The 26,706-nt window shown below is 36.7% G+C and overlaps 1 protein-coding gene across 1 annotated transcript in view; it reads right to left on the bottom strand.

The window, feature by feature from the left end:
* Window positions 1-436: 436 nt before the first annotated feature.
* The window catches only part of LOC131688740 (uncharacterized), a 342,957-nt gene continuing 316,687 nt past the window's right edge, over window positions 437-26,706 (bottom strand). The window contains 3 exon segments of the mRNA XM_058973225.1: window positions 437-24,308; window positions 24,368-24,559; window positions 24,630-24,725. Coding sequence (XP_058829208.1) covers window positions 22,137-24,308; window positions 24,368-24,559; window positions 24,630-24,725 — 2,460 coding nt within the window. The 3' untranslated portion in view covers window positions 437-22,136.

Raw genomic sequence — 26,706 nt, 5'->3', positions numbered from 1 at the left:
GTAATCGGAGGAAATTCAGTTTCACTTGAGGACTTCTCAACTCTCTTAGTTCAGGTCGAAGGGTGTCTCAATTCGAGACCACTAACTCCATTATCGGAAGATCCAACTGATCTGGAGCCACTAACTCCGGCACACTTTTTGGCCGGGGGTTCTCTACAGGCGATACCTGAACCAGATTACAGCGCGATACAGATTAATCGGCTCAATAGATGGCAGATGGTGCAGCGTCAGCTTCAGGATTTCTGGAAACGTCGGCGTACCCAAACCCAATTGTAAACATTTTTCATAATTTTGTTACTTGTTTGGAAACGATGTAACCAAAGAAATTTTCATTTCTGTACCATGTCATATCACTATCCAAGCTACTCCAAATGATGATATGTATGTAGTGCAACTTTAAAGGGCAGTGATATAAAGTTCTCGGGTAAATGCAATGTTTTATCTCTGCCACAACTTTATTACATCTTCACTACTTCATTTTTTTTATTTATGTGACTTTAATATTAAAGTTCCATTCGTCACGTATACTACTTCATTTGCAGTTTTCCTTGTCAAAATATGCACAGCACATTGTGTGGAAAATGGGTTTACTCTACGGTGTGTTACATTAGTTTACTTCGACTATACGTCCCATTTTGCTATTAATTGTTTCGTTCACTAATTTTCTGCGGTGTACCAGTGCATTCATTACTTATCATTTATGTTTACTGTTATGAACAAGGTCGATCACGGGTTTTTTTGTTTTTATTATTTTATTGTTTTGTTTCATATATATTCAGCATTTTACTGTCTCTCTGAGTCACTTTACTATCTGCCATTCACCCGTTAACTAAATGTTGAATAAGCTATAGTAAGAATACGCATCAAGACAGTAAAAGGCTCATATTAAAATTTACTTTGATACTCTGTGGCCTTCTGTTGTTGCTACAAAATGGTCGTCTTTTCGAAAATAAACAAACTTTCAATCCGAGTTTAAACCATTGTGTGTCGATTAATCATTGTAGTAGTCGTTCATCTAGTTTGCTTCGCGCGCATAAAAATGTATAATATTTAAGTTCAAAATCTCGAACGATTTTTTCTGTTATTAAATCAGATTACTGATTAATGGAGGTTGATTTTTTGTTTGTTTCTTATTGTTTGTTCAATGGTACTGATTCAAAAAGACTAAAGGTCTTTCGAGGAGACAAGTGTGCTTTGTTGACGTGTTTTAAACATGAGCGACAATACTTCTGTGATGATTATGGAGCTTTCCTTATGATATAAAACCTGTCGTGCCTGGTCAATAATTGGTGCTTTTCTATGTAAGTGCAGTTATAATAACATCTGTTCACTACACAATCAGTTCCCGTTAGAATTTTGTGACTAATGTGTGATGTTGTATTATCATTTTATCATATTGTACGATTTTAGTAGTTTCCATGAATGAAACGAAACTTCAGCATTGCTTCGCTAAGAATTTTGTAGTCTTGCATACTGTGTCAGTAAAGTTATTTGCAACAGTGTCATCCCAACTTATGAAAACTGTATGAACGTCCCATACACATATTGAAAAATTTAAAGGAATACCAGGGGGATTGGAAAAAGTCATTTTGGGAATTGTTTAAAGGATAACTGTTTGAAAATTCGCATTGGGAATTTTTCTACCTATAAATACACATTAACGAACTTTTTGGGGAAAATAGTCGAAATAAAATAGTTAGCAATAAAAATCTCGGATTTTTTAAATAAATTATTGGACAAAAATATTTTCAGTTTCTAAAAAGGTGATCAGTTCAGTTGGAGTTGTTTGATTTCATTAATATACAAGGAATTGTTTGAACAGATTGGAACGATGCATGAAAGTGGAATCATTTTCAATTTGAATTTGTTTTCATAAAAGGTACATTAAATGACAAAATAATCGTTGCCGGTAGATGCTGAACATGTTCAGAATATGGTTTGTATTTTGTTTCAATGATTTTGTTAGAGGGAATCATCTTATCGTACGTTAATGAAAAAATCTCATTTGATCAAAGTTACCCCGGTGATCAAAGATACCCCGTTTTACGGTAGTCAAAACTACAGATCCTTTATAGACAGACTAGCAAAGTTAGGGTTACCAACCGTCCTTATTTTAAAGGACATGTCCTTATTTTCGAGGTTTTTGGAAGCGTCCTTATTTTACTTCAAATGTCCTTAATTTTAGTCTCAAACCTTGGCATATACAGGGTGGTTCAACATGAAGTTTTTTAACAGGGCATTTTCTAGTAGTTAACGGGTACTAACTGCAAACTGTCATGCTATTGTAGTTTAGTATTGTTTGCCATTTCATATTGGAACGACTTACACTGGCTCACCATTTTCAAATTATTCAACTATATTTCGAAAATCAGCGATCTGTGGGAAATGTGTTTAGTGAACTCCGACCATAATATGGTCGACACCATAGGCCAACTGACTCAACTATTCGCCATACAACCAAGAAGTGAGCGTTTTAGTTCTTATTGTTGGATGATTAGCGAACAAATCGACCACATCCAGCACACAGTGAAGAAAACATAGCGGCGGTGACATCCCCAAGCATTAGAAACCAACATTACTCGAGTAATTAGTCATCATCGAAAATTGGACCAGTCGAATGGACTACCTGAAGCGCCAACTTGGTCAATATTTAAAAGAAATTGTTTTCAAACAATAAATGGCAAAAAATGTTCTTTCGATTGACAAATAAACAATTCGCGATTTACTCCGCTTTTCAATTTTTTACTAGAGTAAAAGAACGTCATGACGAATCACCCTGTATTAAATTATTCAGATCAACTTTATTCCAAGAGAATCAATTTCAATTCCTTCCAGCGATTTTTTTGTTATAACATACTCTCTGCGACCCATGGCAACCAAAATTTGTTTTACTCAGAAGTAACCAAAATTTGTTGGACAGCTCAATATGAAGTTTGGCCAAAGTGGTATCTCTTTGGTATTGCCACTACATCATTTGTCATACAATTTGTCTCGATTGAGATTCAACATCCCAGTTCAACCGCTGGAAAATTAGGCAGAATTCCGACTGTCCTTAATTTGCTCTCAGCCCATTTGGTAACCCTAGCAAAGTGTCAAAAGTTGCAGCCAAATGAACTATCAAAAAGTACAGCCAAACGAGCATGATGTATTGGCGATTCTACGTTGAAACCGCTCGCAGATAGCGCTGGAAGGAAAGTGTTGCTGATTTTATTCTGTTCTGTCATAGTGCATATATTTTCTGTAAACATTGGTAAAAAATGACTTTTAAACACCAAATTACCGATCAATTTGTTGATAATTGTTTATGAAAATGAAGGAAAACCATCATTTTATAAGATGATGAGTAAACATCTTGCGAAAAGAGTGTAAAACATAGTGGTTTCTAATATTATTCGCAGAGCTATATGCGCGCTGTTTCGAAATGTAATTTGTTGAGCACCGTAGCCGCCGCAACAGCATTTCCCATTCGTCCTAAGTTAAGCTAAACCTTCATGAGATGGTGTAAATTCATTAAACTCTCCAGATCAGGCGAGGAAAGAATATATCCGGCTAATAGGAAAGTGTCAGCTTTGTATCATGCACAGCCGATCCTTCTCTTCGATAGTCTTCACTGAATCTCCTACGTAGTTCAAAATATGAAGGAGTTTGACATTGGTACTGATTGGGTCGCGGTTTCGAGTTGGAACTTTATTTATGGAACGATTTTTTATAACCACAATAATACCCCGATTACATTTCGAAGAAATGTATGAGTCAAATAGTTGCAAATGACTGTAATTTCAGAATAATTGCAAATAAAACTAAATTTCTTACTCGTTTCATTCATATTTTGGCTGTGGTAAGCTTTTTCCGAGAAGATAATGAAGATTTTGTTGTAAGCTACGACTCACTTACGGGTGAAAAAAAGCAAACTGTATCACTTTGCCAGTTCATAAGCTGAATCATAGGTGTCGCATGACTAATTTTGGTTTTGCCGCAAATCGCCAATTGTGAGGAGAAGCATGGGAGGAAGCCTACACGCAAACGAAAAACTACTTAAAATAGAGTTCTTTTGACTCAATCTCGGGGTATCGTGGAGAAAGGTAAAATAAGTTAAACCGTGTGAAAGGTAGTTTCCATTTAACCACGGCAAAAATTACAACTCATTGATAGGTTTTTTATACTCAACCTTGAATTCAATATATATTACGAATTTCGCGCCAACTCAAACAAATGTTGGCGGCACCCTCTTAGATTTTAATTAAATTTTCTGTACATGAGAACTTTGTCTCAAAAAGCCACTTTGCATACTTTGTTTTTCCAAAAATGATCTAGAATGTCTTTGGAAAAGGGCTAAACTTTTTTTACCAATTTTTTTCAAATGACTATAGTCTAAAAATGACAAATCCTACAAAAAATGTTGTAGGAGTGATTTTCACAAAATTAGTCAAATTTTTGAATAAAAATATTGAAAAAAATTTTCATACTGAAAAAAAAAATTGTTTTCAAACAATAAATGGCAAAAAATGTTCTTTCGATTTTAAAAACTTAAAGTCGATTTACAAAAAAACATTTTTGATTTGGATGAAATTTTGTTATGTTTCCTACCTACCGTCAAAAATTCAAGTTGGGCACTTTCAAGGAAAAAAAGTTATTTGAAAAAAACTTTTCCTTGTCCAAACTGATTTTTTTTCAGTTTTTTTTAATCGAACACTAATCCAATGAAAGTCATAATCATCTCAGGATCCAATAAAACTCAGTTTGTGAGAAGATATTGTCCAATTTAGCAAGGATGGAACATAATTATCTATCTTGAAACAGAATTTCATCCAAATCAAAAATGTTTTTTTGTAAATCGATTTTAAATTTTTAAAATCGATTTTTATTTAGTGTAGGAGTCAATGAAGAATTTTTTCAATATTTTTATTAAAAAATTGACTAATTTTGTAAAAACCGTTCCTATATTTTTTGTAGGATTTATCATTTTTAGACCATAGCCATTTGAAAAAAATTGGTAAAAAAAGTTTGGCCCTTTTCAAAAGACAGTCTAGATCATTTTTAAAAAAACAAAATATGCAAAGTGGCTTTTTGTGACAATGTCTTCATGTACAGAAAGTTAGAATCTGAGAAGGTGCTGCCAACTCTGAATATGATTTGGCGCGAAATTCGTCTATACTAAAACTTAAGATGAATTTACCTAATTTTGAGTATGTCCAAACAACTCAAAAGTACCTTACTTCACGGAAGACCTCGACTGAGTCGAATCTCTCGTTTTGTTTTTGACAATACTTATAAGTGCGAAAGCGACGCACAACTCAAAAGTAAGTTAAAAGAACTTATTCTTCGGGTTGTTTTACTTTTGCGTGTACACGCAAAAACTACCTTCCACACGGTTTACCTAAGTTAACCTTTCTCCACTGTTCCCTGAGATTGAGTCAAAAGAACGCTATTTTAGGTAGTTTTTCATTCGCATGCATGAAAAGCATCCCGGATCTGCTGTGATGCCAGTTCACATTCATAGTTGCTAGTTTTTGTCTCCGCAAGTCTGTGTATAAAGTGTCTGTAGCCAAAACTACAGACTTGCGGAAACAAAAACAGTAAAACCAGTAACCATGAATATTTACTAGTATCGCGGAAGATGTCATAAGCTTTGCATTGGCTTACCTCTTTACTTCCCCTCACTATACCCTCAAACTTGTTTGGCTGCAGTTTTTGACAGTCGGTTTGGCTGATTTTTTTGACATTTCGCTAGTCTGTGTATAAAGTGTCTGTATTCAAATCTAACGACCCCGGAGCTCTGAATAAAGACTCGCCATTTCAATTTTTGTTTACAATTTATCTATTATTTTCATTTCAATCGAGCACGAGAACTGGTAACAAAAGATTGTGTCGAGTTTTTACCCCGGAGATTCAGCGTCTTTAGTTAAAACTATAGTTACTGTATTCATGCACGGAAAAATAAAACAACCCACAGAATAAGTTATTTAACTTAAATTAAGGTAGTTTTGAGTTTTGCGTAGCTTTCGCACTTATTAGTGTTGTCAAAAACAAAGAGAGAGATTCGACTCAGTCGAGGCCTTCCATGGAATAAGGTACTTTTGAGTTGTTTGGGGTATACTCAAAATTAGGTAGATTCAACTTAAATTTAAGCATATTTAACTCAAGGTTTAGTATAAAAAACCTGTCAATGAGTTATGATTTTTGCCGTGGTTAAAGTGAAACTACCTTCAACACTGTTTACCTAATATTACCTTATTCCACGATACCCCGAGATTTAGTCAAAAGAGCTCAACTTTTGGTAGTTTTTCGTATCCATGTAATATGAGCGATACAAAATCTCTAAAAATGATCTGTTACTAACAGACTGGTCTGTCATTTCGTAAAAATGTTCAAATTCTTCCATGATATTTGTGTTTCAACACCCAAGTCAAGTTTTTCATATTGTGAAGTGCAGATCCGCGTGTACTATGGAGATAACGTAGCTGAAGTAAAACTTATGTCGCAATATGGTAAAGCTCTCAGTCAAAGAGGATAAATGGAAGATTTTTCCCAGGTATTCTCTATGGTGTTCGAATGCAAAGAATGCGGTTGAAACATTGTATTCCTTCCTTCGTTAGCCTGGAATCTGTATCTGCCTTTTCTAAAAAAACAGTACTTATGACAATCAATCTCCCACATATCCGTACCGTAAGTATTCAGCACACTACCGATAGCCCTGCGCGAGAGTACTAAAGCAAAAAGAAAAATATTCATTACAACAAAAACGGATACAGAAACTTCAGCACAAACTGCTAAACCATCAGCGAAAACTACTTTAATAAGGGCCATGTGCCTGCTGGATACTCGCGAGAATCACATGAAAAGGATTACCCTCAACGAGATAACGAATTTCACAGGACGCGCAAGCTATCCCGAGCAAACGAAAAGTCCATAAAACCCCCTGGTTATGGTTCAATTTCATCCCCACTGCATGGTGTTTTCATAGTGATTTAAATGGAATCAACCCACGAAAACACCATCACCATGGTCCGATAGATCCCCTATAAAAACCAAATTTTGGTGTATTTATGGGTTATTGGGTTATCACCATCTTATGGCATTTACATGGTTGTTAAATTTGACACGGACCATATTTATGGTCTTATTAAGGGATTGTATGGTCTCATAACCCGTGAAACCCGTTTTCTCGGGATCTGTCACACTGGCAAAAAAACGGTGAGGTATGATCAACGGTGAAAGCAATCCGGACAGTCATAGAGAGAGTACAGAAAAGGAGTCAGAAAGCTAGAGCTGCTTATAGGAGTCAAGGTAGTTGAATTCGCGGATGACATCGTTTCAACGAGAACAGGGCAGATGCTGAAAAAGGTGGAAGCTGACAACGGAGATCATCAACACAATCAAGAACTATGTGTTCAAATAGGTAAAAGTCAAGATAGACAATCGGTTAAACCTCAATTACCACGTCGACTATGTCATACCATGTCGTGGAAGGTCGTATACGTCATCGCCGGGATGATCTCTATTGGAATCGCCTTAGCTGAAGGTATCTAGGGTTAGTAACGAAGGGGAACAAGAGGGGTGAAGAGGATGGCGAAAGCTGACTCGATGGTCAAGTGGTAACAGGATAACACCAATATTAAAACATGAATTCCATATATGTTTTTGTAGGTAACAGAAAGCACGGAGAAAGAGCTTTCACCTAACGCTGTTCCTATCAAGTCGCGGTTGTTTCAGGAAGAATTTACATCGGTTCGGTGATGTTGCTTCACCTTACTGTCTGGAGCGTGAGTGTGCAAAGGAGACATCGGATAACATTGTCTTTGATTTTCGAAGATTCGAAGAAGTGCGAGCGGGATTCTGGTTCTAAGCGTAGAGAATGTTGTAGAATAGATGTTCAAAGACGAAGGGACGTGGTACATCTTCAATTCAGTATTCGCGTAGATACTAGTGGAGCTACAGGGGAACTGAATAAGAGATCAACGAATTGGTGACCATTAACTTACAGTTCGAATAAGCGCATCCCATCAGTCATCCAGTCCGAGACTAGCTTGAATAGTTCGCGTCGATGGCAGTGTATGGTACCGGGAAACCTGTTGGGCTTTGTTGACCCATCATAGGAGACTAGATCGAGTAGATCTTGCCGAAACACTTGCGGCATCTGGAATCGCTGGATCGACCTCGATACTTATTGTTTGACCTGGAGAGTAGACTAGACCCAACCTTGGGAACTAGCTCTAGTACTTCGCATTGAAGCATCGATGGCGGATCTTGCCCGCTGTATAATGTACGCAATCGCGAGAAAGAAGAACTTTCAGTCAGAATAGAGTAAATTCACCCTCGTGGACTATCTGACTATCTGTTCAGAGCTAAATAGCTCAATTACAGAAAGAAGAACATCAGTTCAATTTGCTATAAATAATGCAAGCAAGCAAAAGCGTGTGTCTGGATAACTTTGCATGTGATTGCATTGTTCATAGATTGTCGAGTGGAAATTTCGCATGACGGTTATATTCATGTATAAATGTTTCACAGACATAGATCGCACCTTCCGCATTTCCTACGTCTCTCAAATGGTTCCAAAATGAATTTAGCGGGTGCACATGTACGATGTTATAATAATGCCAAACGTAAAGCTACACTTTGCGAAATTAATGAATATGGCTTAAATGACCCTTGAACTAGCCCAATGTAGTTTTTGTTTAAATATGGAACTGGTTGTCTAATCAAACTTGAATAAATAAATTGAAATGAGAAAAGTATTACGGGAACGCACAAAGGATAAATCGGTTGGGAGGTTTCTGTAGGATTTTCATGAAGTGTGGCAAATAAAAGAGCTTCAGATATGCCGAACAAGAGTTGTGAGGTGAAACGGGATGATGCAAAGTTTATGATATGGTTATCCAAATTTGAATGCGGAAAAATCTGCCACAATGCTTGAAAATTGCTCCGAAACGAAATTTTAGACTTTTTTTTATCACAGTGCAATACAATATTCACCTTTTTTTCATTTTCTAAGCGTGCACATAACGTTATAGCGAATCATTGTGCGAATTATTAGGAACTCAATTTGTGGTTTCTTTGGAAATGTACGCGGAGACGAATGTACAGTTTTAGAAACACGAATATTTTTTACGGAATCCTCAACGTGTAAGTTAAACTAATTTCATTTAAATCATGAGCCTTAACCATTAAAGTACGGTTTTGTTTTGTTTGGTTTCAGCTGATGTCAATTAAAAATTTATTCAACAAACTGCTGCGCTTACAAAATATAATATTAAATATTACATCTACTTAAAACTGGAAAAAGTTAAAATGCTGTATAAACTAACGACTAACCTTCTGGGAACGATTCGTAAATCAATACTATTATTTTATTCATAAGATCGGGGCATTTATTTTTCTATTATAAATAATCTAGTATGTAGAAAATCTCTTCATCACCATTAATCACACATCATTTCTTTTTAGCTATATTATAAGTATTTTTTCCATGTAATATAGTGCCAATTATTATATACAATGATAGCTTTAAGAAAATGCAACTTTCAAAAATTCTGCCATCGAACATAATTCTAACTTGTTCAAGGATTCAAACGCCTGAGGAGATTTGCGTTATTATTTTATTGGTTGAGCATGTTTGCTTGTTTGTTTGTTTGTAAGAGTTGTAGTTCTAGTTTTCGTTTAGGTAAGCTCTTCTGCCGGCGAATATATTGCATTTGTTTGTCTATAGTACTGGCACTATTCGTGTTATCTAGACAACAACAACTAATGCTACTACTACCGGAATCTAGATCCATTTTTTTTCTACTGTTCGGTTAGATATATTCGGTAAAATTTATAAAACTTATATCAACTAAGGGGCCATGCATAAATGACGTAGCATTTTGGGGGGTAGGGAGGGTATACCAAATTTGTGACGAAGTGTGACGAGGGGGAGGGTAGGGTCAGAAGTTGTGCGACGTAGCATTATGTTTAAAACCCATTGTTTAGAGAAAACAATTTAATGATCCTCCGTTCCCAAGAGAAATGAATTTAAATTCAAACAAGTTACTTTTGATGCGGTTTTTCATGAGGTAAATTTTACAATTCGCAGAATTTCAATTTCAAGTTCGCAAAAATACGAAAAGATTTTGTATGCGGATTTAACTTGCTACATTAGTTAGCTAATGTTGCTAACTAGTAGACTTAGTTTGGAAGCTGAATTAAATTTTCACTTCGGAATCAACCAAACTAAATTTAGTAATTTAGATGAACGTATGTTTCTTAGAATCATTGGCAGCTACAGGATTGAGAGAACTTCTCTTCATGCTCCCCTTGACATATAAAATTCAAAACAAAACTATCAACACTATATTTGTGATGAAATGGGCTTATTTTGCACGAAATTTGTTGTTATAATGAAAATGTTGATAAAAGTCGTCAAACATTTCGAAAGGACATGTATTTAAAATAATTGAAAAGCATGTAATTTTTTTTTCATCACCCGGGCGCTGTGCATGGGACGAGGGGGAGGGGGTAGGTAAATGCTACGTTATTTACGAGGGGGAGGTTAGAATTTTGTGACCAAATGCTACGAGGGGGGAGGGAGGGGTCAAAAATCGCTGAAAAAAGCTACGTCATTTGTGTACGGCCCCTAATATAATGTTAACAAATAATAAACTAAATAATACTTTTCAATGTTTTTGTAACTGAGGAACTATCAACAGAAATTTATAAAATATTACTGCAACTCAATTCCAAATATATAAACAACAGTAGTGGAGAGGGGGTAACAGTGAAAGACATTTTTTCTGTGATTTAAATTTTATGATAAAACATGTTATTTGTGTGGCCAAAAGTGATACATAGTTCCACTCTGTTGTTAACTAATACATATATTTTGAAGTAGAATACTTCTAACGTTTCAATATGGGGTCCCGTTTCAAAAATTTCAGTTGAGAAATTTTCCCAGGTTTGAAATGCGAATATCTTCCGTTCTACTGGACGAAATCGCAATATTTTTGCACTATCTGATCGTAAATTTGTGCACGTATTTCGTATTAAATTTCGTAATTAGTACGACTACTATAAATAAACCAGAACTAGGATTTTTAAAAAATCCTTCGGAAACAGCGAGGAAAATGCGCAATTTGCCAGCATATCCCACGCAGAGCCGTCAAAAAGGGGCATGTAAGCGTTTCATTACATACGGGAATATTATATATACAGGTCACGCGAGCTTGTTTTGTATCAGTAGGTGCTCGCTTACCACACGAGCAACATGTTCGTCCGGACGGTACAATGAGCGGTATCATGTTTGCGTTCCCGTATCAAGCGTCATCGCAAGGTTCTTCGTGATAAAATCCAGGGAATCACAAAATCCGCCATTTGGCGTCTGGCTCATCGTGGTGGTGTAAAATGCATCTCCGATTTAATCTACGAATGCTGATGGTGTGCAGGAAAATGTCATCCGAGATGCCGTGACCTACACTGAACACGCCAAGCGCAAAACCGCAATGAATGTCGTCTATACTCTGAAGCGGCAGGGACGCACTTTGTATGGATTTTGAAGTTGAAAAGGTAGAACTCACTTGTATCATTATAAAAAAGGCCCTTTTCAGGGCCACCAAAATCATTTCAAAGAATAAGTTTGCATTTTCTGTGTCATGGACTGTTTCTCCTTGGAGAGCTATTTGGGTTAAACCCTAAATTATGATTTATTTCAGTACGCAAATTGCAAATATGGTCAGAAACAATCTGGAGTGAAGTGGAAAACATTTTTACTAGGCGCATGCAAAAAAGGTTTCAATTCTCAAACATTTTACCAAGGTGCCGTATTACATTACTCTCTTTACCCTGAGTGTTCGATAATCTCCGTAGTGGAAACACAATTTCAATTTTGTTCTTTATCAAAAATATGTGGTCGACCAACCAAGGGGTGGAGCTACGACGAACACATATTGAGGACAATACAAAAAAGGATGAGCTTACATTGTGCTGTAGTCAGGTATAAAAACTCAGCATGCTGTTGCTCACGCTCAGTTCGTTTCCAGCATCTCCCGCAAAATTCAAACCGCCGTCCGTTTGCTGCTGTCAGAAGAGTTGGCCAAGCACGCCGTCTTCGATGGCACCAAAACTGTTACCATATACACCAGCACCAAGTAAATTCCGAACACTGTCCAAACAACAGGCCCTTTTCAGGGCCATCAATGTATCGACAAAGAATGAAATTGAAGTTTTGTTATTACAAGCATCAGCTTGTCAAGAGCGTTGGATGGTAAGTGAGCCACTTGTGAACAATACCGTCGCTTTCACAAGAATGGCACAAAATCAAAAGTTATTTGTGATTTACAGACAGTTTAGTGTAATGATTCAATTTACAAAAATCGAACGTTTTCTAACGTTTCGATATAGGTGCTCCGTTTCAAAATTTTCGGCCAGAATGCTGCCTGTTTTTTCAAACGTGAAAATCTTCTGTTGTATTGAATGAAAACCTTCGATTTTTGCGCTGATTGGAAATAGTTGTGACTAATTCTGTGGAATGTACAATTACTGAAATAACGGATTTTGTGAAAGCAGTTGTTGGTCCATACAATTCGATTCCAAGCGAACCAGACTAGTTTTCGTTGGAAGGTCCACCTCTGCCAATAGAAGTAAGCTATTTTATTTTGAATTCAACTACAACTTCCTTGAAAACAGCACAGCTAAAAAACTTTTGGGAAAAACGCGCAAACCTAAATTTTCCACTATAATGGAAACTGCCTGTGCCCAGCCGCACAGCATCATCAAGATTGATAGTAATTCAAGCCGGGAGGAAAGAGGTTGTAAGGCAATGGAAAACGAAAATTTCATTTATATCTTACTGGAATATAATTGGCTGGTCCTGAAAAGAACTTGTTGGTTTGTGGTTTATTTTGGGTCACAATTTAGGCCTGCTCGATTGCTGATAGCTGTGAATATCTCGCAGGGCGACAGTTTCTGTTCAGTAGTGATGAGGATTCCTAACGCCAACCGTGACTGGGGCACTTTCACACGGCCTTCGTTGCTTACTGCTTGCGGGGAGGCTTTCCTCCGGTGGACTTACGAGCGGTATGTTTGGTACGGGCCATTTATCAACAAAGAATCGAATTGAAATTTTGTTATTACAAGCATCCGAAAGTAGCTTGGCAAGAGCGTTCGATGGCAAGTGAGCTACTTGTGAACAATATCGTAGATTTCACGTAGAATGACACAAAATTAAAAGTTATCATTTGTGTGTTTGTTTACAGTTTCGTGTTTACTAGGCGCATTCAAAAATGGTTTCAATTATTCGTATTAGATTACTCTTTTTACCCTGAGTGTTCGATAACCTCCGTATTGGAAACACAATTTCAAATTTGTTCTTTATCAAAAATATGTGGTCGAGCAACAAAGGGGTGGAGCTACGAAGAACACATATTGAGGACAACACAAAAAAGGACGAGCTTACATTGTGCTGTAGTCAGGTATAAAAACTCAGCATGCTGTTGTTCACGATCAGTTCGTTTGCAGCATCAGCCTGCAGCAGTTCGTTTGCAGCATCTCCCGCAAAATTCAAACCGCCGTCCGTTTGCTGCTGTCAGAAGAGTTGGCCAAGCACGCCGTCCCAGATGGCACCAAAACTGTTACCATATACACCAGCTCCAAGTAAATTCCGAACACTGTCCAAACAACAGGCGCTTTTCAGGGCCATCAATTTATCGACAAAGAATCGAATTGAAATTTTATTACAAGCATCAGAAAGTGGCTTGCCAAGAGCGTTGGATGGTAAGTGAGCCACTTGTGAACAATATCTTCGTTTTCAAGTAGAATGGCACAAAATAAAAAAGTTATTTGTGTGATTTGTAGACAGGTTAGTGTAATGATTCAATTTACAAAAATGTAGAATGTTCAATTACTGAAAATAACAGATTTTGTGAAAGCAGTGGTTGGTCCATACAATTCGATTCCAAGCGAGCCAAACTAGTTTTCGTTGGAAGGTCCATCTCTGACAATAGAAATAAACTATTTTATTTTGAATTCAACTACAACTTCCTTGAAAACAGCACAGCCAAAAAACTTTTGGGAAAAACGCGCAAACCTAAATTTTCCACCATAATAAAAACTAGTGCCCCCGCCGCACAGCATCATCAAGATTGATAGTTATTCAAGCCGGGTGGAAAGGGGGAGGGAGGTTGTAAGGCAATGGAAAATTTCATTTATAATAATAATACTTTATAATTGGCTGGTCCTGCAAACAACTTGTTGGTTTGTGGTTTATTTTGGGTCACAATTTAGGCCCGCTCGATTTCTGATAGCTGTGAATTTTTCGCAGGGCGACTGTTTCTGTTCGGTAGCGATGAGGCTCTTAACGCCAACCGTGACTGGGGCACTTTTACACGGCCTTCGTTGCCAACCAGCCCCTGTCAAGGACGACGTCTCTGTACAGCCAGCATCACTGCCATGAAATGCAAAACATTGATTTTGAACCGAATGATTAGAAGCTGTATTTAGTTACAAAATGTCGACTAAATTAAATTATTAAATCATCCCACCAGATGCAAAACGTCGTGTGGAATGCTTGAATATCGAGCATAGTGCCGAACATAATTCTTTGTTTGGGGCTTTATAGCTATAACGCCCCATATATGTCGGTCCCTGTCAAACTCCATATGATGGTATAGGGTTGCCAGGGGGCTGTTGCCAACTGCTTGCGGGGAGCCTTTCCTCCGGTGGACTTACCAGCGGTTTGTTTGGTACAGGTCATGTAGCGAAAAATGCTGATCTGCTACTTCTCTGATGCTGGTAGTAGGACGACGGTCAAACGCTCGTTTGCGTGCCTTCATTCATAAAAGTTCAACAATATTTTCAAAGAATGTTGCAAATTGTCAACTTGATAATTCCAAAAATACTCCAAATAAACTATGAATGTGTTAAAGTCGACAAAATCGCATAGAAATTGCTTATTCCAGATCAGAATTTACCGGTCTAAAGTGTATTCTACTTCACTCCGGTTATGTCTCTGACATTACCCACCCATCTTTTTCTTGTGTTTCTTTTTTATTTCGACTGTGTTAGTCACATTTTCTTTTTTACATTTTAACAACATTAAATTAGCTAGAGATTACTGGATAGGGAAAGTTATGAGAATTAGAGCCATAGTGCTCAAGTGAGGGCAAGGATGTGAAGTATACAGATCAGAAAACTAGAAGGGGCAGAGTTATTAGAACAGACTTAATATCTTACGGGCTTAACTTTTGTCTTCTGATGAGGGTCAAGCTTAGGCAGCATAACTACGACCCGATCAGAAATACATAACAAAAAGATTGCAAAACTATATCTCGTGTTGTTACTTGTTATAATTTTCTGTTATTTTAATTAAACCGCATTTATAACACAATATGTTACGAAAATATCACTCTGTTATAATCTTGTTATTTCATTCTAATCGGAGAATAACTCGAGGTCACCAGCATGTGTCTTGGCAAAGACAGACTTGTTCCTCTTTACCGTGAGAACCGACAAAATAAAAGCCACGCAAGATCGCCACTGAAAACCTGTCGACGCACAGTGTCGCCAGTTTTGATTTTTCATGATTTAACATTTTTCTCTGTTTCTTAACAGGTTGAATAGAGTCTTCTCGAAATATTAAGTCCCGAGGACGACAGTTCGATTTTTTACATGGCTTCAAAGGTGAAATAGATGATAAATTCTGAGGAAAACTATTTTCAAACCTACACACCAAAAAAATCTGAATTTTATCGTTGACGTAATTGCAAACATGACACAATTCAACAAACCGTAATTTACGAAATGATAGAACATTACCGTGTTCCATTTAATTTTACATGAAACATATACTTCACATGCGCAATGACTTAAAATTACACTTCCTACCATTCAGAACAAACGCTGTATGTGGAGTAAAATTACATGATTTACGAAATTAAACGTCATGTAAAATTAAAATCAAACGTAAAACTAAGTCATTTTTGTTTCTCGTATATGTCATGGTCAGGAGACGTAAATTTACACTATTTTTTCTAGGTGTGTAAGTTATTCAAATGCGTATATATTTTAAATTAAGATTCCGATTGGGGTCAAACTGATACAAGCCTTTCTTCTCGCTCAGACATGAAAAACAAATAATAAATCGAGCAATAGTTTAAAGTTATAATGTTCAAAGTGGCTGTACTTTTTTTGAAACGGTTCGGAAAGGTCGCTTGTTGTTCACGATACTTGAAAATTAGTGTACTTTCCGAAAATGAATATCTTGTTTTGCCCTTTTCTGCCCCGAGGTATGAAAAAAGGTGATTTTTCATGATACGTCTGAAGGAGACGCATGGTAGCCTTTGACTACCCAGGGTTCGCAATATAATTTATAGATGTGTCTTATCATTATCAGCAATTGAAAAAATGTGTGTTCTGCTAAAAAATTCACCGCACCTATTTTTTGAAAATGAATTTTTGGAAATAGTGCATTTTATATTTGTAAATGTTGAATTTTCGAACCACCCTAAGTGCCAAAATTTTGAGGAAATAAAAAACAAAAAATAAACATCTAATATGAATTCAGCGTCACAAAATTACCCTAATGTGAAGTTTTCATCAAATTCGGGCCACTTTTGAGGTTTTGTCCGACTTTTGTATGGAAGGTGATCACTGTGCGACGATTAGCATCAATCAATGATGATTGTTGCTGCTGTTCATCTCTGTTTGTCTTTCGAATGCTGGGATAGATTTTTATTAGACTATTGCCATTGCGCTTACAGTCGTATCGGGTTTGCTACATTGTGTAAGGTGGTGGCTGTGTATACAGCGGCTACCTACCGCCTGTTCTAATGACTCTGCCACTTCTAGTTTTCCGATCTGCATACTTCACACCCTTGCTCTCACTTGAGTACTATGGCTCTAATTTTCATAACTTTCCCTACCCAGTAACCTCTAGCTAATTGAATGTCGTTGAAATATATTTTTTCCAGATGGTAAAATTTGCGGGAAATAACTTTTTATGTGCAATAAACCGTCTGTGGTAAAAGGTACCAGTATGCCCCATGGATAGGAACTATGAAACACGACGTCGTCTATAGTGAAATATTCTTCTTGTATTGCTTCGAATTGAAGTTATATTGAGACGAAAATCTAAATTTTTTTGTTACGAAAGAAATCACTATATCATCGCGAAACATCGGACCGCCATATACGCATATTAGCTGCAATCCTAAAAGAATGGACAATTTCTACTAAACTTGCCCAAATTTACTAACTTTTCTCTATATGAGTAGTATTTACTATGGAAAATCGAAATCTATTCACATTTTGAGACAGACCACAAAAATAAAAAATCACTGTTTCCCATACGCCATCATTTCACAGTTACCCTGTCCATTCATGAGAATTGCACAAAACCATGACAAGTTATTAAAAACTTTCTTCGCCGGAAATGTTGAGCATAAAATTTGCTATAAATATCAATAGACTAAAGATTTATTCAATGGAAGGTAACTCATAAAAATGGAATAATGTTTTTCAATGGAAATTTACTCTGGCTATCACAAAACAAACAAATATCCATTAAAAGAGATAGAGTTATCAGATCTTTTCCAAAATACAACAACACGTGTAAAGAATTATAAATAGTGAAATATGAGGGAATGAGACGATTGTGATCATGCATTAATTATGATTTTACTGCGAATGTTTTATAGTTCCTGCTGATCCACTGTTACCCTCTCTCCCCTACGCGGTTAATTCTTATGCGAAGAATTCTTATCTGAAGAAATTACGGCGCATCCATAAATGACGTAGCTTTTGCATGTGGAAGGGGGACTTTCATATTTTGTGATTATTTGAAAAGAAGAACACAATAATAAATTCATGATTATCACTGTGACGGTACTGTGATGTTGCATGCAAGAAATGCAAACAAATCGATATTTTCCAAACATTTTTTTCTCAGAAATATTCAACATTAGTTCGCAGAAACATTTTCATTTGATAGTAATTTTAATAGTTATACGTTGTCTAAATTTCAAAAAAAAATATTTATATTCAGTAATATTCAATTCGAATCATTCAATGACAAGTACAGAAGATCAAAATATCAGCTAGAATCGACTGTCTACTGCAATTACAATCGTTTTGTTCAACTCTTATATTCCAGATCGCCCTGAAATCCCACCAAAGTATGCAAATAATTTAATCAGATTCCTCCATTAGAACATATTGAAATTATTTCAGATCTGCAAATGGGAAGGCTGATTTCAGTCAGCCAATAATTATTTGGTGATAAATACATATATCACATTAAAACATTTGCCAAGGTATCTACCGCTGTGGTCGAAATAAATTGGTTTTTGTTATACAGGGATTTTGGAAACAAAAATCAGAAGAATCTTGAATATGCGATAGTTACTAGTAAATTCTGTTTCGATGTGTTGACTAATTCTCGCAGATGAATTTCTTCCCGTTTCGAATATATACATACACACCAATTTTTAGTATTTTGTTTTAGCAAAATATTTTGCTGAAACTTTTCAGCAAAACTGGATTTGCTAAGAGTTCAGCTTTGCAATTTTTGTTCTGCTGATTTTTAGTAAAGCCCATTATTTTAGCGAAAACAGAAAATCTATAGAATTTGATTGCTGAAAAGAATGGCAATTTTGCTGAGTTCCAGCAAATCACACTGGCTGTTCAGCGAATTCTGACAGTTTCGAATTGCTGTAATTTCAGCGAAATTTTTTTTCCGGAAGTGTTGCTCATATTTCAGCAAGGCAAAATTCAGCAAAATTTTGCTGATATTCGGCAGTCAAAATTTAGTGTGTAGCAGATTATTGTGAATGTAAATATATTAGCTCGATAAGCACTTACTAGTCTCTAGAGACTTGTAGCGAATTGCTGCTATTGGTGGTTGAAAAAAAAATGCTATGTTATTTATGGATGTTGCCTTAACGACGTGCTATCTCGAATATGACGATGTGAATTACATAAATATATAATTTAGTGAATAGTTTCTTAGGCGGTCGGTCATATCGTGTAACGGTTTAATTAATCGATTTTAATCACACGTTTTTCATATAAACTATGTAATCTTTTAGGAGGTAACGAGCACAGGACTTGTATTTGGTTTTAAATCATAAAATGTGTCGACTTTTCAAGGTTAGGTGAAATTTTTCCTATTTGTTACCCCATCGTGTAAGTCAAAATAACGTTAGAAATAACCTTTTTTTTGGAAAACTTTGATCCAATTATCTTCAATGCGCAAAATCAAAAATTCTTTCAAAAGTTTAAATCTTGAGACAAATTCAAAATTTTTCAAAAAAGCGTGTCCATGAGAATAGCAAATACTAGGTTTATATTTTCTGTATAACATGTATTTATTTTCTTGATAAATACATGATATAAATAACATGGACTAATTTCAAAGATAATACGTCGGAACGATAATGTTAAATGTTTCCAATATTATTTTATGCTCTGAAATCAAATGCTACATGATAAAACCCCAAACAACAAAATTTTCGAAACCTACTGGATCAAAATATTGTCTAGCAATTCATTATTTCAACTAACCTAACGAGTACGAAGTAAAATGTTGAAAAGCGTAAAGAATGCAAACCCACTATAGTTTTCGTCACTTTTTTTAGTTTTGTTTTGACGATAATATATGCCAGTATGTAGATAGGGTATAAGTTCTAGTAGTCGTGGTAATACCAATTGCTGCCCTCGTGGGTGCATTTGTCGATGCAGAACCGTTATGAAATATTTTTTGCGAAGTATATCACACTTGAAGTTGTCCGCAGACGAGACAATAGGACACACGCCACAAACATATTCACAATGAATTTTGTTCTAGTTATTAACCAGCCGTTGCTGTTGCCGTAGAACAAAATCCATAAGGAATATATTTTATGGCGAGTGTCCTGCTACCTCGGCCGCGGACAACTTGAATCGTTCAAACTAAAGCAATGCGTCAGCATCACAATCCGTTGAAGAGTTTGAACTTTTGTTTCGGCAGACTTAGCGGCAGGTTCTTAGTGAACAGAATAGTTACAGGGCTAGTGCTAGGATCGAACCGACCACTAAGAATCTTTTCTGGCTGGGACTCGATCATACAATCAAGTGGCTTATAAGACCATCGTCTTACATCGACGAACCACCTGACTAATATTTCTTTGCCCTTTAAATTTGAGCAAATCCAGCAGTTTGGAATAAATAAATTTATTTGGAAGACAATTTTCCTTCCAAGGGGGATGGGCATAGCATAGTTGGTAAATCGATTGCCTTGTACCGAAGACTCCATATCAAGAAGACTGGCAACTCTGTCCAGAATCCGGAGACAGTAACAGCAACGCCACTTACGGGTAAAGGTGGTGCTTTCCATAGTGATGCACACACACATATACATTTTTACATAAAGCTTCCTCCCTTCTTCCAATAGAGGCGCTGTAACCTCTGTCGCTTCTCGTTTGTATGGGGGAAGGAAAGAGATATCAGTCTTCTTAATATGTAGTCTTCGCTTGTACGCAGCTCACCTGGGTTCGATTCCCAACCCCGCACATAGGGTAAGAGATTTTTCTGAAAAGAGATTTCTCTAACCTGAAAAGAGGCGAATAACCCTAAGGTTAACACCTCTATAATCAAAATAAAAAAATCGCTCCAAGATAAAAATTAAATACTTTCAATTCAACTACGAACATCACCCTTATTCGGCAATACGAATGATTATCGTATGATCCATAGAATTCCCTATCAAAAATTGTAGAGCGATGGCATAGATCGTTTTATCAATTTTTTGATGCAAACTTTTTTGATAATGCGGCTATTGGTACATTGACACTACTAACTAGTTTGAAAAGAGAAACAACCTACATACGCTATCTGATTGATGTAAAAAAGAACTTTGGGGAATGAGGATTATAAGGAGCTTCGGATACATATAGTTGATTTGAGTAAAAATTCAAATGAAGCTACCTTAGCAAAGGCAATATTTTTCTCAAGCCTGTACCACATTCAATGTTTAACTTGTGTGACATTGTGTTCATTTTTGTCCGCAACTGAAGTAAATCGCTGTAAAAATCAACCGAATAGCTCTTATATCTCTCTACTATTGGGTACGGCGTGAAGTTTATGTTTAGTTATGTTAGCTGCTCGGGACAATACCTTCTCTGTGCAGTTTGTTTGTTATTATCCTTAAATCAAACACAAAAAGAAGATCTTTTCCTGCAGTCAATTCCTGTAGTTTGTGAAGTTACCCCACTACGGTTATACGTTATTTCTTGTCACAGAAAACGTATGAAAAGTAGAACTCAAATTTTCACTATGTTGAATACGCTCAAGATAATTGGGAACAGCAATATGGAAATGCAATCCCGCAGAACATAGGACAGCTATGTGTGACATTTAATAACACATAACCAATTATGGGTTGAAACCACGAATGGATCGCGTTCGCATTATTCAGATATTCAACGCCAACTTGGTTATTTCCGTGTTGATTTTTTCATCGTCTTCAGAGTACAAAATCGACAATATACTGTACTGTCAGCAGAGTCAAGTAAGCTTCGTTTCGAATTAAAGAAGAGGGTTTGCATAACAAATCAATCGTTTGTGAAGGTGCATTACATGTGTGCTAGCTACAGTTTGCTATATATAAATCATATCACTTGATACAATTTTGATGGCACCTAACGAACTAAAATAGTATAGTAGATTAATTTGTATGTCTGGATATGGTTTCGTATATTGATGTGCGACTATAACTTCTACGGTTTTCAAATTCATTAATGCTCCTATGCAAAATTGTAGGTGAGTTGCTGGTGATTTTGTAATATAGAATCCTTCAAAAGGTATTAAAAGTTGCATTTTAAATATTCGAATATGGATATTTACAATCAAGGATGTACGCTTTGATAGGTGGATTTACGTGGTTCTTACTTTTAAGTTTACCGATTAATGGTATAAAAAGTAGCATAATAATCTGTTGCGAGTTTTATGAAAACTTCAACTGTACAGGAGATGGAACGAAGTGGAATATTGAAAAGTGGTGGGCTTCTTATTTATATTATAACACTCTGATTGATGAAATTTCAGTACTTGAGATATTTGGTTCTGCGAGTCTTCTTGACCACGGGTACTCCATCCAGTCGGCCATCCGAATAATACGAACAGTCGAGCAACTATCACCAGAAGGATAGTGGTCGGGAAGTACTTTTTAATTTATACCTTGCTTTCCGATAGTCGGCACTCGATACGTATAGTGGAGATATTTTCAAACCGGTTTTGTCTGGAATTATCTGGAACTTGGCTTGCGGTTCCTTCTGGTTACGATTACCTTGATATGAGCGTTGCGAATACTGTTTAGATGGATGAACTGTTAGTGGTCGTTTAGCCGAATTCTCCGAATCACTTCTAGGTGCTCCAAGCGGTCTAGCTGAACTTGTTATGTTCATCTTTTTGGCAGGGATATTTTTCAAATAATTCTGTTCTACGTGGCAATTGAGCGGTGAGTATTTGCTTGGTTTGTAGATGGAAAAAATGTTGTTCAAAAAACTAATCGCGTTGTTGTTGTTGCTAATATTATTTCTTTTGCTGCTGGGGTTTTTACTTAAACCATTAGTTACGTTATTTCTTTCGGGATATACTTTTCTACTGAACTTACTAAGCGATGGTGGCGAGAAAGAATCAAGTTTGCTGTTTCTATCGTTACCCTCGCGATAGTGATGATGATCTGAATGATAAGGGTCATCGTCATGATAGATGTCTATCACAGTTCCATTGTTGTATCGATTAATGTTAACATTTTTCACCTTCTTCAATGCTCCCGGCGGATACTTCTCCTTGAGTTCACTCGGCGATGTAGGTAATGGTTTCTCTAGTTCTTCCCAGTATTTTTCAAAATCAAAGTTAAAATCATCCAATTCCAAATCGGTGGAATCGGATGAGGTATCGTCATATTTACTCGGTGGTTTTACTTCCAGCATACTTTTGTTCTTAGCAATATAAGGTTTGGAAAAAAAATTATTGCCTTTCACCTGATACTGTTTGTCAATGTAGCAATTTTGATTGAATATGTCCTCAAAAGATTTATGATAATCATCGGTGAAGTCATCGGTATACTTGCTGATTCGATCAAACTTGCCACGCAATACCTGCTTGGCTCGCTCGTGACGGTAGAATTCATCAAAGTCGGCCGTGACCTGTCCAGCTCCATAGTAGTCCTGGTCATCGAATTCGTCAAATACGATCGAGTTGTCGTCGTTGTACATGTTTAGGTCACTTTCCTCATCATCTTCAAACAGATCAAAGTCTTCTTCCATGACATGCTGCGGTCTTGCACTTGCCAAACGCCTTCTTATATTATTCCGATTCCGCAGATTCCACTCGTTCATCAGGTTATTATTATTGTTATTATGAATATTCTTAGTATCCTTACTAAAGCACGTTTCATTGAAGCAACCTTCACGATCACATATACGCATTCCCAACGGTTTGAGACCGTTGTAATGGTTCAATCGACCCGAATCGGATAAAGCATGTCCAGGAAACTCAGCCATTTCGAAACTATTTCGATTGTATGTTTTGTTTAAGTTGAAACTGGCGCCCATACTCCTGGAGGTGCTAAACGAGTGCGATTTAGGAATTTTATATCTAACATTGTTAATTGCTAAGCTACTACTTCCACCAAAACAACAGCTATTCGATTTAGGGTATTTGTTTGTTCGTTCAAATTGTGCACCTATAGTAAAAATGCCGCCCAATTCCTCGTCGAGATTTCCGTTGAGGTCTCTATAGGCTTGAGGTTTTCTGGGCTGATAACTGTGTACCATCGCTAAAGCTTGTTCTCCATCTGAATTATCTATCGACTGATTAGAATAGATATTTTCGGTATACCAATTGGGGTCTAGTGATGTTTTTCTTTTAGGTCTTTTCACAGGGTGATAATTAAAATGGTGCCTATAATAAACTTGCTCTTGATTTTCATTTCTAAGTCGCTGTTCTACATTATATTTATGTGTTTTCATCATTTGCATTTTCTTTTCCCGGAACTTTTCCCATTTTTCCCAATTCTTATCACATGTTATATGCATGTTATGTTTTCCTTCCTTATGATAATGGTGACTACGAGTATCGTCCTCCTTTTCGTAGCTTTGAAGTTTCGCGATTTTTTTGCTCGACTTACCATTTTGGCCTGGCAAGATACTTTTATTAGCTTTTTTGTTTGGCTTATCTCGATCTCGGTCTAATTCCTCGTCATCCCGTAGTCAGACTTCCTGTAGATATTTTGCCGGAATGACACCCTGATGATTGTCAGCAAAGCGGACCATTATCATACCCCCTACCTCCTCGGCAATCTGAAAATGTTTATATAGTTAAAATTGTTTTACAGTCACAACAATCTAACCTTCTGTACCTGTATCACAATTTGATCTCTTTGCAATTTCACTTCACACCGCTCGTTGTCAGTGATATGGAGTGGGTGGGTCACTTGTAACACCTTTTCCAAGGCGCCAAGTTTAGTGCAATACTTGGAAGGAAAGTATCCAACCTTACCCAAGCATTTTCCTTTCCACCAGTTGGCATCCGACGAATCGATAACGGTAACCTGCAATTTGGATGCGTAGTCTAAAGTCCCACCGTTTGCTAATTATTTGCACCTGTGCACTGAAATGTACCTTATATCCTGCCATCAAATCCAGCTCGTCCTGGTGCCGGGCCTTGAAGTTAAACAACACCACGTGAATGTTAGTTGGCAGCAGTCGTTGCACCTTCTGCAATGCATGAAATGAATAAAGAAGCATCGTTGAGCATATGGCAATAAATATTTATAGCTAAATGTGTTGCTGTACGACAGTGGAACTAAATCCTATGATCTGATATGTCGGCCCAAGTGTGGGATTTGCATCCCATATCATATTTGGATCCGTTTACTGGTTTTGCAAATCGCATAGGTAAGATCACGGTCTATAGTTTCTAATGTCGTTGAAAAGTCTTATTAATAATAAGAAATTCAACCATGCATAGTCGGTGACTTCCGTGAATGTTAATACCTATAATAGTAATTGCATTGTTGCTTTAATGGGTTATATAAGAAGTTGGAACTCAAAAAATCGAAAAACATTTAATTGAATATTCTGAAAGTACATACTTTTGAAAATATCTGTGCGAAATTTCATCCAGATCGCAGCACTAGATTTCAAACTACAGCTGTTCGCAGCGCGTTGGTTCTTCCGCGTATAAAGTTAACACAAAACTTTAAACGCAATTATCTCGGAACTAAGTTGTTTAAAAAGTACCGTTGCGGTAAACGTTATATCGCAAAAACGATTCATCCGATCTTCATCATTTTTTTTAAATTGTTTGTATTTCGTGCACTTGAACGGTTCCTTTTTTATTCAAAATTTTTTGATTCTTTGCCATGAATTTTTGTTTAAAATTTTGAACACTACAAAACTCAATTTTTTGGTTAACACGATTTTTTCGCAGAAAATTTTTTTTTATTGGAAAACCGATCCGTTCAAGTACACCACAATACATTTTTCTTCAATAATCTTTTTCCTTTTTTTTATTTCAGTTGAGCGGTTCGGCTTGGAGAGCGTTCACCGCAAACCTTTGCCAAAAAAAAACTCGCTACGGGGGATGGGCCATAACTCCGCCTACCTTCAATATTTTTTTAAATTCAACTTGTTTTTTCGAACTTAGATAGCACTACCAACGAGCTGTCTTTTGCTTTTTCAAAAAAAGAATTGCATGAAACGCTTTAAAAAAATCATGAACTTAGCTCACTTTTTCGCCACAACTTTGTATACTTAAGGGCTTTAGGATTTATTTTATTAAGCTAAACATTTTTTTTGACTAATAGTAAATAATATTGCAATCTAAGGTTTTGAATAATTTCGATTACCTTCGTCCATCATGGAGGCATCAGGCGTACCACGCTACGATGTCGATACCAAGTGTCAAAGGAATTTAAGGGTGTCCCACAACAAATTGCATCACGGAAAAAACGCTATAGAAAACCACGGAAAAAATGCTATAGAACCCATTGGGTATTTTCTCTTGAAAATTTGAGTAGAAGCAGTTTAGAGTGTATGGCTTACACTGTACTTTTATTGCTGCCAGTTTTTCGAAAATTGGAAGAAATGGCGTCGCCTGAAAAACAACATGGCGAGTTCATTTTGCGCAAGCACCTGGAAAATCCTAAACTCTCTCATCGGGACATCGGAAAACAACTGAGCCTCTAACGGAAGGAAAAATGTGGTCAGAATGGATGTTCTATTAGTGATCAGGATCACAAACGTGCAGTGAAAGCCAAAATTTTGTTTTTGCTCGTTTCGAGATTTCAGCGTCTAGCGTCACACTGAGTACCAATTGTTCATTTGTTTCATGAGCTCAATATTCTGGTTTTATTATTCATCAAAGATACAAACTCCTCATTTTAAAGAATTAGTTTCCGTTAGGAATTTTATCATACTCTTCTCATTTTTCTCGTCGTTGCGCAGAGCTGATCGCAGACTAGTCAACACGATATCGTGCTTTCTTCTAACACCGTCGTATTTTGTGCACTGGAGAATCACATGACGGACGTCTGTAGTGATCTCTAGGGTTCGTCGCGGTGCGGATGTGGGCGGTAAATGGATTGTCCGCACCGCAACCGCAAAAAAATAATAAAACCGCACCGCTTACCGCAACCGCACTTTATTTACCGCACCGCACCGCGCGGTAATGCGGTAAATGCGGAAAAATTTTAAA

This window comes from Topomyia yanbarensis, chromosome 3, assembly GCF_030247195.1.
Source record: "Topomyia yanbarensis strain Yona2022 chromosome 3, ASM3024719v1, whole genome shotgun sequence".
Lineage (NCBI taxonomy): Eukaryota > Metazoa > Arthropoda > Insecta > Diptera > Culicidae > Topomyia > Topomyia yanbarensis.
This window is presented reverse-complemented; position numbering and strand designations above follow the sequence as displayed.